Raw genomic sequence first — 21,243 nt, 5'->3', positions numbered from 1 at the left:
CTACCACCCTGCTTCCTTCTGTTTTCTTTTGCAATTTCCACAGCATTCTCCCCAGAAGGCCTTGCTGCCTGCAGTCCATTTCCACAAAACAGCCATTGCAATCCTCGAACACTCGACTGTTGGTCTCATTTCTGTTCTTCCACCTTGACTCCCCCACTGCTTTTCATATGGAGGCCAGGGTTTCCTGAGTGAGCACTAGGTTCTTGGTCTCCTCACTCAATCTGGCCTCTCAATGATCAAGTGCCTTTTAGTCCCTCTCAGCTCCTGTGTCCCCAATTCTCCTGCTCTCATTTTCCTGTCAGGAAACAAAGGATAGGAAGTGGGACCTAGTCACAAAACCTAAGTGTCCCACCACCACCACCCTCCACCCAGTAACCCACTAGCTCTCCCTCTAGCTAGCCTCTACCTTCTAAAGACTCCACAACTTTCCCAAACAGCACTTTCATGAGGGCGTCTCACATTCAGACCACTTCTGCTCAGGACATTGCACTGCCTCCTCTTCTAGCTCTTCTCTTTTTCCTCAAAGCCTCAGCCTTGTTGCCTGCCTTCTGGAAGTTCTGTGTTTGTTTTGGTCTAAGGTCACTGTGACCTGTTGATACAATGCCCACTTAAGAGTGTTTGTTTCATTATCCACATTTGCTAACTGGCCATGTGTCCTCACCCCTGTAAGGTTCTAAGAACAGACTCTGCGGCATTCCGTATCTGTAAACTGGTCTTCTTAAGCCACCAGACTGCTGGGATGCTCCATTTACAGCAGACCATACAGTCTAGACCCAGGCATGTGATCATTATCTTGTTGTAAAGTAAAGCCCTATTTTACTGCCCCTAACCCCAGCCCCCATGTTGGAGGAAGCTGAGATGTGGAAAGAAAGCTCAGAGCAAGGACAGCTTATGTTAGATTTCATCTCATACCTTAAAGGAGTGGTTTTGGTTATGGGTTGTGCCTTCTTGCCTTATAAAATCCATCTCCTCTTGCCTTCTAGTACCTTTGTATTGCACTCACAGAATCTCTTAGGCTACTTCACTTTCTATCCACAGATAAAAAGCCTTCACCTGAGTTAGGCATGAGAGAGAAGAAGGGCTTGCCTGAGGCTGGAATCACTCAACAAGGGGCAGTGTCTGTATCATCTTCTGTGAGGTCTAACTTTACCACATTGTTCCTTATATCAGATCCTCTGCCTGCTGTTCCCTAAGGTGTAAGGTCATGCTGGCCTGGGCAGGTGAAAGGTTTGTGCCCTGCTTCTGCTCTGCTCCCTCATGTCTGCAGTTAAGTTCTGCTCTGCCTTTAACAAAAAGCCTTAGCAAAGATGACCACGTCACCAAGCTCCCGGTGAGTGTTCAGCAGAGAGCAGGGTCCTCATGTGTTCTACAGAGAACATTGTGTTCTCCTCAGTCGGGGTTTTATCATGTGTGCATAGCTGGCTACAGCCTTTACTCCTTCCTCGTGTAGTCACCCATATAATTCACAAAATTCAGAAGCTTGTTTAAGATGAAGACAGTGAGCATCTAAAGGCAGCTTCCCGAAGCTGGAACACAGAGTCTGACAATGATTTTTGTTTTCTTCCTTCTTAATACCCTTTGTAGGTCTGGAGTTCAGACTCTACCCCACAATGCCAAGGTTCATTACAACTACGCCAATTTCCTCAAAGACCAAGGTCGGAACAAGGAAGCGATCTACCACTACAAAACTGCCCTCAAGTAAGCACCACAAAGGCCTTTGCTTCCTGCTATGGCCAGGCCTGCTCATACCGCCTCCCCCCACAGGGTGTGTGGGTGGTCATTTCTCTTGACAGTGAGCTGGCTTACCCTTGGGTTCTGAGTCTGTGGGCTCAGCGTTCAGGTCTGCCGCAGATGCACTCCCTCAGTGTTCCTTCTTCCATGTTCAACACATTGTAAAAAATGAAATTGGCTACACATAACACAGTGGGGTTAAACTCAGCTGGATTCAAACATGTAAAGCAGGGGTTTCTTGTTAAAAATACACTGGTAAGTTTGGAGAGGAATATTTGTTCTAACTTTTAATAGTATGTATATAGAAAGCTCTAGGCCTCTTATATCTGTATTTTATGTAGTGTATGTTGGTACGGTGTGTGTATGTGCACGTTTTATGGAGGTCTGAGGTCTACCTCAGGTGCCATTTCTTGGACACTGTACACTTTGCTTTGAAATAGTCTGAGCTGCCTAGGAATTGCCAATTAGTCAAGATTAACTAGCCTTTGAGACCTTGTCTCAAAAAAGCCAAACAGAAAAAGGAAGATATATTCCATCATTGTTGACATAAAGTGTGCTTGGCCTTAATAATAGATGTTTCATGGTTTTTTCTTGAGCAAAGGAAATAGGCAGTCTGTCCAACAGTGTTGGTGGGAGGTGGATTACCACCATGTTTACAAATTTTGTCAGCTTCAAATAGAAAAGTAAATGTGGCCTTAAGCCACAGCTGGGCCAAAGGCTTTCATGAAATTCTCTGGCAGTTGATTCCACAAAATTATAGTAGCTGGTTTGGAGTTTCTGCTCCTTTCCTGTGAAGCAATAAAAATAAATGTTTGATCTAGAAGAAATATACACCCTAAAGAATAGAGGAGGATAATCAAAGCTATAAATCCAATGCTGAAATTAGTGAATTATTTAATGCTCTCATCCTGGCTTCCACATATTTCTGATTTAAAGTCTTATTTTAGTATGTGCTCCTCTGCCATGGCCCTTCCACATGTTTTACTTCCTGTTTTACAATAAGCTGTCGCTCTTTGTGTTAGACAAAAGAGGAAACTCCCAGGACCATTCATCATCTTGACAGTTGTTTATCCTTGGTGACTAGAAGATTGTCCAACTTCAGTCCTGCTATTTCTTCTTGGGAGTTACTGACAGGAACTCCTCTCCTCCCCAATGACCCTTCCTCTCTTTCAACCCTAGTGTATCTCATGCTTTCCTTATTTACCTCAGCAAGGAAGAAAGTGACTGGGAAAGCAGCAAATTAAAGTCAGTGGGGTCTGGATCTGTTCGACAAACCCAACCACTACTACTGAAATGACCACGTAAACCCCACAGGCAATGGAATCTCTCTATTGTATAATCAGGGAGCAGAGAGCAGAGGGGAAGTGCAAAGCCCACCCAGTGACCCACTTCCTTCAGTGAGGCTCCACCTTCTACAGGTTCTACAGCTTTCTCATAAGCTCCTCCATCTGGGGGCCAAGTGCAAGTGCATGGGACTTTGGAGCCACCTCAGTCTTGTGCGGACCACTCAGAAACCTTCCCTTACATCCTCAACAAAAGCCAAGCTCCTGAGCGTTAGCTTTGTGTTGCTGCAGGAATCACCTCTCCAGTTCACACTTAATTTTGACACTAATTTCTGCATTAGTCGGGGTTCTCTAGAGTCACAGAACGTATGGAATGTCTCTATATATTAAGGGAATTTATTGTAATGACTTAGAGTCTGCAGTACAACTAACTCAACAATGGGCAGCTGTGAATTGGAAGTCCAAGAAGCTGGTAGTTGGTTGCTAAGTCCCACAAGGCAGGTTGTTTTAGCTGGCCTCTTGTATAAGCTGTAATCCTAAAGTAGGTTCCCACAGATGTGCTGGCAAGTAAGTGCAAGCAGGGGAAGAAGAGTGAATCTTCCTTCCTCCAGTGTCCTGGTGTAGGCCTCCAACAGAAGGTGTGGCACAGATTAAAGGTTAGAACCACCTCTGGATTTGGATCTTGCTTGTCCCAGGCTGGCCTTGACCTCAGAGATCTACTTGCCTCAGTCTCCTGGGATTAAAGGCATGTGTACTACCTTGCCTGTGCCTAAGCTTTTCATGGCCACTATGCCTCAATATCTGGATGAAAAGCATGTGTCATCCCATGTTAAGATCTGGGTCAGGAGTCTGTGTCTTCCAGTCTCAAGATCTGGATCACAGGTGTGCCCTCCATTTCTGGATTCTAGTTCATTCCAGATGTAGTCAAGCTGACAACCAGGAATTACCATTATAGATTCCCATGTGACAGGATCAGAAAACATAGATGTATCTACTGTGTATCTACCTCCAGTGCTTTTTAATTCTGTATTGTGTAGGATTAGGGCCTGCCATTTCTATAGCAGGTGATAGAAGAGACCTGCCAAGAATCATTTCCACCTAGCAATTGCCAAGCAACACCTTATTCCCTTATCCAGTAAGTCAGAGGAGGAGGTGAATAATGTAAACAGTGTGAACAATGTGCAGAAGATGTTGAATTCACGCTTGGCTGTTTGGGCGCTTATTGATTGCTGACTAGTTTTAAAAGTCAGTTAAAAGTGAAGAACCAAGAAACAGGTCTCTTTCTCCTCTTCCTTCCCTTTCCCTCTTCACAAGAAGGAATTCACACTGGTACTATAAACCTAATCAAAAGGTCCACCTGAGTGGTTTTAGAGTAGACATCATATCTGACTGCATTACTGGCATGAATTCCTTCATGTGCATAAGGTCTTAAAGTCAGTCCAAAATGATTGATTACACCCATATCCTTTGGGCTACTATTGCACCAGTGAGCGCATCTTGCCTGAGCAGTCAGTCAGTGTTGTATGCAGAGTTCACCACAGAATAATTCCATTCGTGGGTTTTTCTCCAACAGCCTAGATAGCATCTCTGAAACTTAGAAATCTAACTTGCAGGGAGGAAGTTTTCAGGACAGTTCCAGCTTGATCTCTCTGTGTGCTATAACCAAAGTTGTATCTGCAGCAGTAGGCGCTTACCATCTAGTCATTGTGAGCCACCAACAGCAGTGGTTATAGCCTGGTTCTTTTGGGGGTATGTGTGCTCATGGGGAGTTGTCGTAATTACTTTTCTATTGCTATGACATAAAAGATATAATGACTGAGGCAACTTGAAGGAGAAACAGTTCTGGGGTGCTTACAGTTTCAAAGGGAAAGTCCATGACCATCATGGTACAGAGCATGGCAGCAGGCAGGTGGGCATGGCACTGAAACAGGATCCAAGTGCTCACATCTTGATCCACAGACACAAGGCAGAGAGAAAACTGAAAATGGTGTGGGGTTCTGAAACCTCAAAGCTCGCCCCAGTGACACACCTCCTCCAATGACATCATACCTCCTAATCTTTCTCAAACAGCTCCACTAACTAGGGACCAACGTTGAAATATATGTGTCTGTGGGGGCCATTCTCATTCAAACTACCACAGGAGATATCAAGCCAACTAAAATTTTCTCTTGTACAAAAGAAAAATCCAAAGTGATGGGTAATTTCCATTGCTGACTGACTGGTTAAGAAATACCTAAGGTGTTGATGAGGGATACTTCTGGGTGTGTCTGTGAGGGTCTTCAGCTGAACATAGAGGGGAAGGAGAAAGCTAGCTGAGTGCCTGGATTACCCTTTGGGGCCGGTTGAGCAAGCAGCCGTGCTCCCTGCCATGATACATTTTTATCTTCTCAAAGTAAATCCTTCTCCCTCTAAGTTGCTTCTGCCAGGTATTTTACCACAGGTACAACCAAAGGAAATAATGCATCCACCCACTGTTTGATTGTCTAACACACGAGAAAGGGTTGGACTGAAATCTACTGCAGTTTGCTCAGTGTATAGGATAGACTTGGCAGGAGAACAGAGCCCATTGACATAGTTCTTCTTATTTCCTCCTACACATGATGACTGGGATTCTACAGGGAGCTCCCATTACACTGAGATGAGTGTCTGTGAGAAATGAACTAATAGAGGAATAAGTATTACAGAAGCATGGTTGTCATTCGAGTCTGAGGAAACCTAAGATGTCTAATCAACCGCTGTTCTTGATGCCTCCAGTGTGTGAGCACTAGTGTGTGAGCACTAGCTCATTGTAATTCCTCTAAAATGCTGTTTATGAGCTGCTGGAGTTCGATCATTAAGTATCAGGAGTCAACGAGTGTTTCCAAAGCTTTACTGTCTTCCTGGTGGGAACATTTCAAATGTCTTTCTTGTGATCATGACACCTTGTGTCTGAATTGTGTCTCTGGAAAGAATTAAAATCCTAATAATGTTTGTTAGCCAGGTTTAGCCTCAGGGAGATGATTTCTTGGCTGATATGGCATTTTTATCTGTGAAGGCCTAAAGAGCTTTCCAATTACTACAAGGAAATATTTGAAATTATTTTTGTTTCTTCCTGTTATGAACCAAAAAAAATTACATTCTTAATAGATACATACATGGGGTTGGGGATTTGGCTCAGTGGTAGAGCGCTTGCCTAGCAACCGCAAGGCCCTGGGTTCGGTCCCCAGCTCCGAAAAAAAGAAAAAAAAAAAAAAGAAAAATAGATACATACATGCCACACACATAAATGTCACATACACAATGCATATACACATATATACATATATGTATGTGGTTTTTATTATGTCTCATATTCATAAAGTTTAAGGAATTAACATTATGTAGAAAAGTTTTGAATTTTAGTGAAATTGTGGCCAATTTATCAACCAAGTTTCAAAATGAAAGTTTCAAAATGTAGCAAAGTTTCATGCTGACTCTTTTCCTCCCCATATCTCCCTTTCATTTGACCAGCTTAGATGAGGATTCCAGGGCAGAGGTCTGCATGCAGGAAATCCATCCAGAGCACTCTCATAAACACAGGACGGAAGCAGAGAGCAGGGCGGACAAGGGCCTAGGGATGCAGCAGTTAGCTGCAGCTGCTGGTTTACCTGGTATTTCTTTAGTATTCTCCTTCTTCCAAACCCTTAATAAACAGTTCTCCCCTCCCTCTGGGGGCTTCTCCTTTGGGGCCTTCACTTTCTTTCATGTCCTGTTGCCCCGTCGTGCAGGTCAGACGCATCACTGTGTTACCCATCTTCCCACTATCACAGCCACCTGCCTGGCAGGCAGCAGGGTATTTCCACCTCCTTCTCCTTGCACTGCAGGCCCAGCTACTCACATTCTTCACTACATCTTGGTAAACTCTTTGGTTCCCTGAGTTTTGGGGCCTTGCTTCCTTTCCATGGAATACTGCCATTGGTTTGGCAGCGTGAACTTGGGAGAGTGGAGCCTAGAAATGAAGCAGACTAAAGTCACATGTAATTGTCAACTTTAATCAGAGCATCGGGGTTGGGGATTTAGCTCAGTGGTAGAGCGCTTGCCTAGGAAGCGCAAGGCCCTGGGCTCGGTCCCCAGCTCCGAAAAAAAGAACCAAAAAAAAAAAAAAAAATCAGAGCATCAAGTAATTTATATTCAGAGGGCATTCTGGGGATTAGGCAACATCACGGGAACAAGTTCACTTAAGTTCAAGTTGTATGCAGTCACAAAGGCAAGGTTACATGAGCTTAGGCTGTAAACAGGCACAAGGACAATAGCATGCTGAATAGTAACAGGTAAGACGATGGGTGATCTGAAATAAAACTCACTCCTATTCTTAAACCTGGGAGGGACAGAAAAGCACATCCCAAGGACACATCCATGTAATGGAGGAGCAGAGGTTACCAGACCCCTATCATGCTCACTTGGAGCTTTGGTACAATCCCTCAGAAGCCTCACAGCTTCCTTCATGGACTGTTCAGATAGAACACTGTTAATCCCACTGGGTGAGACTAAGACCACCACAGTTTCTGAGGTAAATTTAAAGCTTTTAAATACTGGCCAGGGGCCAGGTCCATACCTAGGATTCTCAGAGAATGGCCCCAAATTATGTTAGATGCTTATAAAAGCAAACCCCAAAGACTACATCCTTCCCTCCTTACATACTTCCTGCATGTGTGCCTATATATGACTGGTCAAGTATATCCTCTGCAGTTGGGGCAGCCAACCTTGTTTATGGAAATGAAAACACTGTGGCTTGTTGCCGTACCTCAACATCCCCCAGCATTCCAGGAAGTTGTCTGTACTTGGGCAAGTGGGGCTCACAGATAAGAGGCATTTTTGATTTATCGATCTCTTGAGCAAAGTAATTAAAACTCAAAACATAACATTAACCTTCACAACACCCTCCTTTCACTCCCCTTTTCTCTGTCATCAGGCTTAGTCCGCCCTTTTAAGCCTTCACTGTGGAACACCTTGAGGAACAAGGTGGCTCAGTCATATGTTCTCCATGCTCCCCGAAACTCACTTTTTCTTCATTTGCTGTCTGTCTCCTACTGCCTGGAAGCAAGGGCAAGTTGTCTTGCTGTTCTAGACCATTGAGAGTGGATGTGGCTAACTGTAGGTGCTTAATAAATGCTTGTTGAGAAAAAGACTGCATGATGACAGTGTCCAGCACCTCAGTCACAGGACACTTAACAACAGCACCACCATGCAGAGTGGTGCTTCTCAGAGAGCTGTGGGCAATTACGGTAGAATAGTTCATCCTGGTGCAGACTGATCTGGGTATTGCTAGATATTCCACAGCCTATTTAATTCCAGTTGTATGCCAGTACTGGTCCCCAGGGGTCAAGATAGACATTGAGAAATAAGTGCCTTTCCCACCTGTCTTAGTTAGGGTTTTACTGGTGTGAACATGTAACATGACCAAGGCAACTCTATAAAGGACAACATTTTATTGGGGCTGGCTTACAGGTCCAGAGGTTCAGTCCATTATCATGATGGCGGGGAGCATAGCAGGATCTAGGCAGGCATGGCACTGGAGGAGCTTAGAGTTCTATATCTTGTTCTAAAGGTCAACAGAAAATTCAGGCAGCAAGGTGGAGGGTCTCAAAGGCCACACCACAGTGACACAGTTTCTACAACAAGGCCACACCTGTTAATACTGCCACTCACTCCCTGGGCCAGGCATATTCAAACCACCACAACACTCCATGATCTCCTAAGCTGAAAGTTGTTATTAAGAATGCAAACATAGCTTCCTGCCCACTGTTCTTCAACTGACCAGCCAGTGTGTGTTCATAGTTATCGTGTGTTAATGCCAAGAAATGATACCACAGCAAAGCCCCAGGAGCACATGAACCCATCACTCAGAAAGCACACGGGACTTTGAATGACCTACCTTTGGACATGGCATTAAAATTGTGTCTAGAATCACATTTGATGTGAAACAAACTGGAAAAGCTTTGGGAAATGATGTTGGGTCTATGAAGATCAACTATCCCTATGTGAATTATTGACAATACCCCTACATTCCCAAAATGGACGTGGTTTTTTGGCCTCAGTATCTGAGGAATCATGCAGAGAGAACAGGTGGATAGGAGTGGCTGAAGTGTGCTGGCTCGTGACGAAGGAAGAGTAAATGCTATGTGAACTGTCAGGAGCAATGAAAGGCCCCTGGATGGTGTGTGTGTGTGTGTGTGTGTGTGTGTGTGTGTGTGTGTGTGTGTGTGTGTGTGTGTGGCGGGAGCAATGAAAGGCCCCTGGATGGTGTGTGTGTGTGTGTGTGTGTGTGTGTGTGTGTGTGTGTGTGTGTGTGTGTGTGGCGGGAGCAATGAAAGGCCCCTGGATGGTGTGTGTGTGTGTGTGTGTGTGTGTGTGTGTGTGTGTGTGTGTGTGTGTGTGCAGGTGAGTGTGGAGGCCAGTAGTTAAATTCAGGTGTCTTTCTCCATTGCTCTTTACCTTGTTTTCTGAGACATTTTCTCACTGAACTCTGAGCTCCCCAATTGTATCAACAAGCAGCCAGTTAGCCTGAGGAACCCACCTGTTTCTTCTCCCCAGACACCAAATTGACAGACTTGTGTTCTGTACAGCCATACTTTTACATGACCATTAGGAAATTCCAACCCAGACTGCCATGCTTGTATGACAGAGACTTCACCAACTGTCTCCCCAGTCCGAGAATGATGTTTCTGATGTTGAAAAACTGGATTTGAGGGAAGGAGAGTCCCAACCTGGCATGTAACCCCCAGTCCTACATCTGCCTTCAAAGTACAGCGGTGGTGTTGGATGTGTCATGCCCATCATCACATCCATTCACATAGAAACTGTAAGGAGCAGCCAGCTGTACACATACCAGCTTCAGGCAGCCGGCATCTGACCCCTCATCCATTATTCTCCCCATGGACCAGTTCTCTGTCTACTCTGCCACTCATTCCAAAGTCCATCACTGTCTGAAAAGAGCAGAGAAGTGGTGTTGCTTAGATTCCCAACCCCTAGAAGTGAACTCTCTGGAATCAGAGCTGCAACCATTTACAAGTGACTCATTTCCTGAGGGCTTGGGAAAATGTTTTCACTCTGCAGAGCCTTGGCCAAGCCTAGGGTGGAATCCCTCCACAGCAGCACTGAGGTCACTGAGGAGAAAGAGGTGAGAGGTCACACTTAGCCCCTCAGGCTATCTTCAAGATATCAGGAACCCAGTGCCAGATGTAAAGCAGAGCGGGTTGCTGAGCGCCATGGACCACTTCAGACAACCAAAGAAGCTGACCAGGAAGATCAGCAGTCTCTCTCGGGGGCCAGTTAGTGACAGGATAAATTGAATTTATGGCATAAAAGAAACCAAGCACTTAAATTATGCAAAACTAACAGTCTATTGACTTCTGAAGAGAAGCTTATTTTGTGTATACGTCAGACCGGTGAAATTGAGCTTCAATTGTAGAGGTATATTTTTTCCTTGACAAATTTTTTTTATAATTTTTTTCTCAACAAGTAATAGTAAATAGACATCTAACCTTAGGGTATTTAACTTCAAATAAATTAATTTGTGGCATGAAAGTCAGACACTTGGTCAGGTTTATATGCTCTGGAAGAGCGTTGCAAACTGTAGCACATGAATTAATGTTATTTAAACAATAAAATTCTACTGGTAAGGTACTAAAAGGTTAAAACCTTATAACATTCTTAACTTTAAAATTTTCAAATACATGGGTGAAATAAAGTACAAGCTCAAATTCTAGTCCCAAATAGCTGTATCTGTGAGCCTTTACAGACAGGGGCTAGAGAGATGGCCCCAGTGGGTAAAAGCTTTTAATGAACAAGCATGGTAAACTGAGTTCTGATCCCAGCACTCACTTGAAGAGCCAAGTATGGCTGCTTATGCCTGTAACCGCAGCACTGTGCAGGTGGAGACTAGATCAGTGGGGCTTGTTGGCTGTCAGTCTAGGTCCCAGTGTGGGGAAAGACCCTGTCTCAAAGAAATAAGGCAGAAAGTGATAGAGAAGGACATTTAACCTCTCCTGCGTGCATGCGCACGCGCACGCGCGCGCGCGCGCGCACACACACACACACACACACACACACACACACGTATGCATACATACACACTCATAAAGCAGAAATTCACTTCTAAGAGGTTACTGAGAGTTGTTGACTCTAGCTCATTCCCAAAGTGTACTTCTCTAACACTGAGAACATGACTGCTCCAAAGTATGGTTGAGGAAAAGATTTTTATTATAGATCTGAGGAAGTGTATAGCCAGAGCCATCTTTTAAAGTAGTGGACAGAACATGGCCAGCAGACTTGGTCATGAGGAGGAGCAAGAGAAATAAACAAGAGAATGAGGGCAAAGGAGACCAAGGAAGAGGGGCCAAGAGAGCACAAAGCTAAGGGAGGAGATAAGGGAATGAGAAGCTAGGGGAGGGAAGCCCACGCAGTTTGGTATGTATGCTAATAGCATTGCAGATAGCCATTTGTATGGAGTTTCTTTTGGACCTGACAATAGTGATGATGTTAAGTCAGTAGTCAACATTTTTTGGAGTGAATAAGTATCTCTATAGCCAACGTTTGTACACGTTGCACTGATTTCATTTCTCCCTCTGAGAACTGGTTCATAGTAGATCATAATTTAAGTGAATTGCTTAGAGAAAATAATAAAAATATTCTAAATAGAAGTTCCAATTCATAACAATTCACTTATTTGCTGAGGGTTGCATGACTCATGTATTATTTGGGTAAACAGATGAATCAACAGGAGTAATTAGCCTTTAAACACCTAAGAGTACAAATGTTTCGTGTGTGTGTGTGTGTGTGTGTGTGTGTGTGTGTGTGTGTGTGTGTGTGTGTGTGTAAGAGAAAGAGAAAGGAAAAATAGAGTAGGGAGAGATCTACTGCTTAAGTTCATTTTCCCCAGGCTCCCTTTCCCCAATGGTAAACACTACGTAGGGAATTTTAAGAGTTGACCTATGAGAAAATGCTTCAAAATGCAAAATGCCATTTGCATTAGCACATGTTGGGATGAGCATTGTCTTGGCTTTTTGTATTAAAGTCCTGTTTTACGAGTATATGACACTAGCCTGTTAGCTTGCGTGTCCACTCCAGAAAGAGCTGACTGCATGTTGGTTCTATCATAATGAATGAAAGACTGAATTGACACCCTCACTTCCTTAATCTGGGTAATTTAGTTTGCCAAAACGTACTCTACCCTGCTTTTTATTTCTTTTGAACTTTAAGAAGGCTGACTTTTACTTCATTGCATGTTAAATTTTGTGTCCAAACTATTCTCAAGATTCTAAGAACTGTATCAAGCTAAGTAGAAGTGACAGAAAATGGGGGAAAGGGTCAAGATCAGGTGTTCTTTTATGGGGAGACATCATGTGACTTCCATCCTTTCTCAGTTGAGGCAGTCTTACTTAGATTCTGATCCAAAGATATTTACAAAGATCCCTCCTCAAGGGGACCCCACCCCAGCTGTAAACACTGAACAGGAACTGGTGGGCTGTCAGGCCTCAACAGATGGTTCCCACCAGGGCAAGGAAGATCTCTTGGTAGAAGGTGTATAATCAGCCTCTGAAGGACTGAAATGTACTTACTGTTGTAGATTTTCATGTTGTTTACTCTCGCAGTATTGAGGTTCATTTCCTTATACCTGAGTTTAAAGGTTTTTCCTTCTGTTGTTTGTATTTAGATGCCTTCAGCTGCAAAAGCACTTGGCCCTTAAGATGTGACCCAGTTACTCCATTACAAGGAAGGCTTCGAGGTTCACTTAGGCTGTGGCATACTTAAAGTACCAGTGTAGAAGTCCAAGTTTACCACTTTGCTTTTCCAGGCTGTACCCGCGCCATGCAAGTGCACTGAACAACCTTGGGACCCTGACGAAGGACATGGCAGAAGCTAAGATGTACTACCAAAGGGCACTGCAGCTCCACCCACAGCACAACCGCGCACTTTTCAATCTGGGGAATCTCCTCAAGTAAGTAGACTGGCTTCTGCTGGTGAGCTGACCTGCAGAGTTCCAGAAACAGTTCCCTTATTTCCTTGTGCTACTGATGCCTCTTCCTAGGGATGAGGGGTTTGTACACTCTCAATGTAATTACTTCTATTTCTTGCTAGTTAAAAGCAATATATCTCAGGACGTCTTTCCGAAATCAGTCCATAGATAGTCTGTGTCAGGAAAGAAAGAAGGGTTACACAGCCAAGAAACCATAGAATGCACTCTGTTGCACAGAGACAGCACTGCAAATAGCTTTCCAGTGCTTCTAGTCCATGCTAAGTCTTATGGGGGACTCTAGAGGGTACAGCCCTTCCAAGACTATCATTCTGTATTACACTTCAAAGAAAGCAGTGTTCTCTGAGGGAAACGACTTCCTGACCAGGATTCATGCTCAGCTTGGATTAAGGTTAGAAACAAAGCCAGGCTTGTTTGGAGTCAGAACAGACTCAGGAGAGCTGCAGAGATGGCTCAGTAGCCAAGAGCAATCACTGCTCTTGAGTGGACCAGAGTTCAGTTCTCAGCACCCACTTTGGGCTGCTTATAACTCAAGCTCCCAAAGATCGAATGTCTCTCTGGACTCCATAGGCACCCACACATGCACATACTCATACAGACACACATAAACCTACACACTCAGTCTTAAAGCATAAAATAATAAGATAGGAGGCATGAGGAGGGTGGGTTTTAGTTTCTGAGGCAGCTGCGGGCAGCACTTTTACTTCTCTGTAGAACCCCTGGGAGCACCATGTGAAGTCATGTGGACTTGGGTTTGAACGGCTCTACCTTGTCTGTGTGCTTTTGTTGATGGCTCAAATCACCGAGTGGGTAGAAAACCCACAGATGTCTCCATAGGGAACTGACTTCTGTGTTAATCCAGTCTGTCTTCACTGATGACGTCTGAGTTACTCTATAGGAAAGTATGCTTAGAACATGGCAGCAGCTCCTAGGCAGTGAGAAAACTCCTGACTCACCGGTGTAAGGCTTTCCCTTCTCACCCAGCAGTTCCCTAGATCAACGGTCTGGCTTTACATCTGTGTAAGACTGTGACGATTTCTGGGGCCTCTCATTTTTAATGGTGCTTTTCCTGATAGAACAGGTAAGAGGGAATGGGCATCCTAACATGTGTGCAAAGGGAGAACCAGCAGCCATGTTTCAGCGTGAGTCTCAGAATCCAGTGGATGAAATCGTGTTAGTAGCTAACCTTGCAGCTGACAAGTAAGTAATATACGTGGCACACGTGTAATGTATAGTGCGTGTATGTTAGCTGCATTACATGATTCTTAAAACACCTGTGCTGAGATGTGCTACCACCTTCATCTCATCCCGCAGGTCAGGAGCCCCAGGCCCCTGCAGAGAGCTCTGTAACCCTGACCTAGGCTTGCTGTTGACCCAGGATGCAACTCTGCTCTTTGACTCCTTGTCTCGTTTGCATTCCTTTCCCGTTTTTTTCTTAAATAGCTCCCCAGCTGCCAAGATGACATAATATCAAGCCGTGTAAGAGCTTACCTTGGCCTTCTATAGAACTCCTAATAGCCTTTCTGAAGGAAACAATTCCGTTATTTTCATTACCCAGAGGCTGCATTGCTAAATGACAGAGGAAGGTGATCCAGAAAACTGCAGGACCGATCTGCATTTAGATGGAGCTGAGCTCACCTCTGCCTTCCCTAATAGGCCTCTGAGTAGCAATGAGTAGAAACCAAAAAAAAGGGTAAGAATGTTGCAGATGTGGGTGAAGCAAAGGGTCTACTGTTTTCAGCATCCTTGCCCTGGTTTTCTCTTGAGCCAACTTTTGAGGTATTGCAGTTTGCTTTATAAAGCCATGCCTCTTTCTGTAGTGTAGCATGTAATCCATTCTCTTTGCTTATGGCGAGCACAGATCTGATCATTGCTAAGAAGCAGCCACTCCCCATTCCTATTTAATAAATGAGGGCACTGAAATTTGGGCTAAAGGAACCCCAGTCCTTTTGACTCAGCAGACTCGACCACTGCCTCCTAGTGGCCCAGGTGGAAAGTGCCAGTCAGCTGTCAAGTAGTCATCAACTGCCTTGTAGAAACAGCTTCAGAACTATGCATGCAATGTCAGTGTGATGGTTTGTATATGCTTGGCCCAGGGAGTGGAAGGATTTGAAGGTGTGGCCTTGCTGGAGTAGGTGTGTCACTGTGGGTGTGGGCTTAAGTCCCTCACCCTAGCTATCTAGAAGTTAGACTTCCACTAGCATCCCTCAGATGAAGATGTAGAATTGTCAGCTCCTCCTGCACTATGCCTGCTTGGACACTGCCATGTTCCAGCCTCAGTGATAATAGACTGAACCTCTGAATTTGTAAGCCAGCCCCAATTAAATGTTGTCCTTTTTAAGACTTGCATTGATCATGCTGTCTGTTCAGAGCAGTAAAACACTAAGTCAGGAAATCATATTTTAAAGCATATAAAAATGAACTTTAATCATATCTTTAATTAAACCCTAATATGTCTAAATTATTATTTTAGTATGTGATTAATATTTTACAGTGCTTTAAATTTTTAGCATAAAACATTGAAGGTATAAGTATTATATCATATGTTCTAACCCTACATCTGTGAGATCTAATATAAATAAGATATCATATGTTCTAACCCTACCTCTGTGAGATCTAATATATATTTGACATTCACAGCCTATCTCAGAGCAGCTATTCTTCAAGTGTGCAATAACGATATGTAGAGGTGACTTTTTTCTTGGCTAGCACTGACCTTTACTAATAATCTTGACTTTGAAGGAAACATGGGTCTTTTTCCAGGTCTAAGTTTCTCTGTCAGTGAATGCCAACCAGCTCACTTCAAGTCCCAATGATTCTTGGAATTATATCACACACACACACACACACACACACACACACACACACACACACACACACTCACTCCGCCTTTGCTGCCTGTGTATGGTTTCTTTCAAGCTATTTCTTGAGATATTGTAGCTTCCCTGTTGCAAGTCTGTGCAACACATTATGGTGGAAAACTGAGAAGGAGCAGCTCTCAATTCATATTGATTAATAATGGGTTTCTTGAGACTTAAAATATCAAAAAACTGAAAAAATAGATAGGAAGGAAGGGAAGAAGAAAGAAAGAAGTGAAAAGCTTGTGATTTTCATGAGCGAAGGTTTCAGAAGTCCCAGTGTGTCAAGAGGACACAAGAGAGTGTTTAAAATCAGGGGATGTGGTACATTTATGTGAATGCATAATTGAAATAGATGCTGGCACTTGTTACTAAAATGAAAAAGGAAGAAGTGTAAGCATTCACGTCATATCCCTGCCCATTATGACAGCCACCCTCCATTCATGTCAGAGGATAGAGGGAGGGTCCCAAGTGTCCGTGGATCTGATGGCAAACACTGCAGCATGCACAAGAGTTCCCAGAGCTGTGTGACGACCTGGACAGCTGTGTGTGCTTGCCTCCTTAAGTCAGATCCTTCAGGAAGGAGACTAAAGAGCGAGGGCACAGCTTATTACTTTGAAATAAGTTTAGATGTTTGGAGCTTCCTCCCAGCACCATCATTAACTACACAGGTTTAACTTTGGGAAAGGATGCCTGTGTGCACAAGACGGTAGACCACTTCTCAGCTCTGTTTCCTGCTTTTGGTTTGTCTGAGACAGGGACTCTCTGTGCAATAGCACTGACTATCCTGGACTTGCTTTGTACACCAGGCTGGCCTTGAACTTGCAGAGATCTACCTGCCTCTGCCTCCTGAGTACTAGGATTATAGTCACGAACCTTCACTTTTTAGCTTCAGCACAAAATGCCAGTTCAGTGTTAACTGCACTTTCCCTGGACCTTTCTTTTGGCCATGTGAGCACATCAGCTGTGAGTAGACATGTTCTGCTTCTACCTCTTGGCCTAAAACTTTTCACTCACCCTCATGGTGACCTATTTGTCGTGACTTCTAGCTTTCCTCATTTCTAACCCTAGTCCCCTCATCTCAGCCTACCTCACACTTACATCTTTAGCTATTCTCCAGTTTCCAAAACTCAGCATCTCATGATACCATCCACTGCCTTGCATAGCATTCTCTATACGCTTCCAACATCAGCACCAGCTAGAGCACCAGGCAGCACTCTTCACTTCTCTGTAGTTACTGCTGTCATCAGTAGAGAACTTTGTCATCCCCACTCTGCTCCCCTTCCCTTAAAGGGCATGGTGCTTTCAATCAGACCAGTGGCCTGAGAGGGAAAGCAAGGTGGACTGGCTAGGGGTGATGGAGAGGGCAGGGAACAAGTGAGCAGGATGAGAGACAGATTTCTGCTTCATTGAGCAGCTCATTTAATTGGGGAGACAAAGGCTATTTAAACCTTTGGAGGGTGAGTAGAGGCTGTGGGGTGAGTGTACGTCATTGGCCCAGGCCAGGATGCTGGGGGTGTCTAATTTGCATAAGGAGGAAATCTAGGTGCTGCTGGACATTACCTTATAAGGGGAAAGTTTAACCTGGTAACCATCTACATGATGGTGCGGCAAAGGTGGGGCCATGGGTCTGTGTGTGCCAGGACATGCAGGCACAGGGCATGGAGGAGGAAGTCCTATTCTTGCTGCTCTCAGGATGAGATTTCTCCGGTTGGACACACTGTGACCCCATTCTTGTTCCAGGCCTGCTTCCTATGACTCCACAAACTACAAGATTTATGTCAGCAACCAGGTTCTGTTCACCCTTCTCTCCAAGGCTCCATTTGTACTTTCCAACATGGCTGTGCCACTAACTTTTTAAGTGTGCAGACTTTCTCTTCTATAGTGCCTGGATTCTGGCCTCTGGCCTTTGATCTATTACCTCTGCTCACCTTTCTCCCGTTCTCTTCACTCCTGCTGAGCTTTGAAGTGCTGTGATTATGAACTGTCACCTTGTTGCCCTTCTCTGTAGTGGTTTCCTTTCAAGACCTTTCTGTCATCAGATCTCCTGTGATGAGCACGTTCTCCCCTTATACCACCTTATTGTTGGCCTGTTCACAATCTTGTTAGATTCCCTGTATTAAATGTCTCGTGGCATCATGTTGTTCCTTTATCCAACTCCTACTCCTCCTCATCCTTTTTATGGACTCAGGAGTGCCTGTGCCCACTGCATTGGCACCAAGTCCAAATGTCTGAGCATTCAGGGTTTCTGCCCCTCACTACTCACTGCTCATCTGTCCTCTGTAAACCCAAACCCAGCTGATGGTGCCCAGCTCTCAGTGTGAGCAACCCCTGCCAGACTACACTGACTGAGGCCCTTAACAAGGCTTAAAGTTGAAACAGTTCACTGAAAATACCCTATGTGCACTGTCCTTCTCTCAGTCAGTGACTGTCCAACAGCTTTATCTGGGAAATGAGAACCTAGTTGTGACCCCATGACTGACACACAAAGACACACAGCAGACTTGCAGGACTTCTGTGAGCATTGCCCCCACAACTGTGCTCTCACCATGATTCCTGAGTCTTAAGTACTTACTAGAGTTCTCTGGCTGTGATAATCACAGCCCAGGCCAGAGCAGACTTCCACAGGAAGCAGTCTTAAAGGAGCCAGGCTTTGTTTACACTATCTGGGGAGATGTCATCCACTTTCCTTGCACGGATATTTCTGGCAGAAGATAATGCAACAGGCCAGACTGCCTTGTCAAGTCCAGGAGATTTCAAGAACCTCCAGCCTGCCTTCTCTCTGTGCCGTTGCAGTTGAGCTGCCCTGAGCTCCATAGTACAGACCCGGAGTGACGTGACTTAAAGTCTAGAGGTAGCATAGCATGTCTGTGTGAACTTCTTTTGTGGACACAGTCATATTTTAGGGTACCAACACTTCAGCCTTTATCCTGAGTCAGTCCAGCAGGGTTTTTTTGCTTTGGCACAGAAGCTCAATTTGGTATTCAGGTTGTTGGGGGAGGGGGCTATCAAAAGCTTTCAAGTTTAAAGATGTTTTTTTGTACACTAGAAAGAGAAGCAAGAAGGGCAGAAAGGGGGCCATGTGTGTGCTTGTTCTTATACCTCTCTGTGGCCTGCAGGTAACACTTAGAGGGAAGGCTTGCCTTAAGGACTCTTCCTCTTCTAAGGAACTCGTTGTCAGTTCTGCCAGCTCCTCACCTCTTCTCCTTTCCACAGAGTCCAGTTTCCCCAGCCTGTCTGCTGGGTAGCACCTGGGCTTTCTGCCCTCACCTTTCCTGTTACCTTCCTCCAAGTGACAGAAAAGATTACCCCTTTCTTATGAATTTACCAGGAGCACTAGGGGTACAACACCTATAACTCTCTTGTCCAGACAGAACTGACTAGAACAAGATTGCATGCCAATGAGCTGCAGAGAGAGCCTTGACATTCAGTGCTTTCTGTGACATCAGGCCATGTCCTTTCGTAGGACAGGTAGATGCTGCCATGTGCTGGTCCCTGGTTAACATGTACCTGTAGGACAACAATTTTAGCTTATCATGGCTCTAACTGCTTATGTATAAAGTAGAAATAATTCTCGAAACTGCATAAGTACTAACTGTAATGTATGTAAGCACTTAATATAGGAACCAACACCCAGTGAAGGTGAAGTAGTTATTAGCTGTTTCTGTCTAAGCTAGAAACATAGTATCTCATGTCCAGTCTGAAGCTCCCTGTCTTGGCCTCAAATAAATGAAAGGCAGGCAGCCATACACTACCTGTGTTGTTAGCTAAATAGCTTAAGATGATAGTCAGCTGTAGGAGACTCAGATCTCTTCACTTAAGTAGAAGACAGACCAGCTGGTCCTATGTAAGATTCTGTAACTTACCTACAACATGGGCTTCCAGTCTCCTAACTGAAGTATGAATAGAGAACTTGATACAGCATCCACCTTTGCTGAGACACTACAGTCAGGCTTGGGGACCACAGCTGACCAAGTTACTCAGCAACTGAATCTGAGATAGACAGAAACAGCACCTAGCCCAGTGACTAGCAGAAACCCAGCACAATGGCCCATCCACTCAGTCCCCAGCTGGGGATCATAATTCCTTGCTACCTTCTCTAGATCCCAGTGGTAGAACCATGCTCCTGACCTCTTGAAGTTCCTAGATGACTTGCATGTGCATATGCTTTGAAGTCATGCTACTTGGAACTAGTTTTGATCTTGATGTGATAATTGGTTTGGCACCTCCTTCACACATCTGTAGCCAGGACCTGGCCCTGTGTGTGTCCTGAGCCTCGGGAGGCAGCGCCTCTGTCACCAAGGTGCAATGCAGTGACCTCCCAAGGTAATAATCTGCCCCACACCTGTGGAGAGAGAGCTGGAACCAAAGCTTCTGGAGCTGTGCTCTGTGTCAGCCCTTATGTGGCTGATCTCAGCCTCCACCATGTCTGCTGCCCTGTGGAGCTCACTCCACTGTCCACCATCAGCGCCTCACTTTCTGTCTGGCAGTGTGGGGCAGCAGGAGGAGGTGAGACTGTGATCTCGTCCTTGAATTTTAGCTGTAATGAACATCTCTGTGTGCTCTGTGTGTGTGTGTGTGTGATCTGTATCTGGTGTGTGTATGTGGGGACACATGTGTGCATGCATGAGTGTGAAGGGCAGAGGTCAGCCTCATGTGTTGTCTACTGTGTTTTTTGAGATAGAACCTTTCTTTGCCCTGGTACTTGCCATGTAGGCTAGGCTAGCTGACCAGTGAGTCCTGGAGCCCCAGATCCACCTGTCTCCATCTCCTAGTGCTGGGAATACAAGTTTGACATTACACTTACCTGCTAGTGGTCACACTCAGGTCCTTGTATTTGTGTTGTAGGTTCTTTACCAACGGAGTCATCTCCCAAGCCCAGCAGTGTAGTTTGAATTGATCAGAGTTTTCCAGTCTTCATTGTCATGTAGCAGGACTGTGTCTTATAGGATGTTGTATATGAATTTTATAAAAGTCAAGCAGAAAAATAAGTGTGAACTGCAGTCAGCCAGATGCTTTTGTTCACTGCACTAGCTACGATCACTCAACAGTCCTTCCCACACTGTGTAGAGCCCTAGAAAGCTCGTGCTTACAAAGACCATCTTCTGCAATAGCTGTAGCTTGAATTTTACGTGCCAGTTCTTCAGAAGATCTAGTACTGTCTCCTGCCATAAAAATAGAGTCAAAGTCTTCTTCATCTGTGATCCAGTAACAGTAAAGTACAATAATACAGTAACAGAAGCCCGGTGATACAGAGGAGCTCCTGCTGCCCACCCTCCACTCCATGCACAGGAGCTCCTGCTGCCCACCCTCCACTCCATGCACAGGAGCTCCTGCTGCCCACCCTCCACTCCATGCACAGGAGCTCCTGCTGCCC

At 44.8% G+C, this 21,243-nt stretch overlaps 1 protein-coding gene across 6 annotated transcripts in view; it reads left to right on the top strand.

Annotated features, from left to right (window-relative positions):
- Tmtc1 (transmembrane O-mannosyltransferase targeting cadherins 1) overlaps window positions 1-21,243 on the top strand; it is a 215,059-nt gene that overhangs the window by 153,945 nt on the left and 39,871 nt on the right. For 4 of the 6 annotated variants that reach the window (XM_039108899.2, XM_063286870.1, XM_063286869.1 and 1 more), the window contains 2 exons: window positions 1,585-1,698; window positions 12,829-12,972. In XM_039108899.2, coding sequence (XP_038964827.1) covers window positions 1,585-1,698; window positions 12,829-12,972 — 258 coding nt within the window. Of the gene's footprint in view, window positions 1-1,584; window positions 1,699-12,828; window positions 12,973-21,243 lie in introns of those variants that run through there. The other 2 variants (XM_039108900.2, XM_039108902.2) reach the window with 2 other exon arrangements.

The sequence above is a fragment of the Rattus norvegicus genome, chromosome 4 (assembly GCF_036323735.1).
Source record: "Rattus norvegicus strain BN/NHsdMcwi chromosome 4, GRCr8, whole genome shotgun sequence".
In the NCBI taxonomy this organism is placed as follows: Eukaryota; Metazoa; Chordata; class Mammalia; order Rodentia; family Muridae; genus Rattus; species Rattus norvegicus.
The sequence above is the reverse complement of the archived record's forward strand: the minus strand, read 5'-3'. Positions and strand labels throughout refer to the sequence as shown.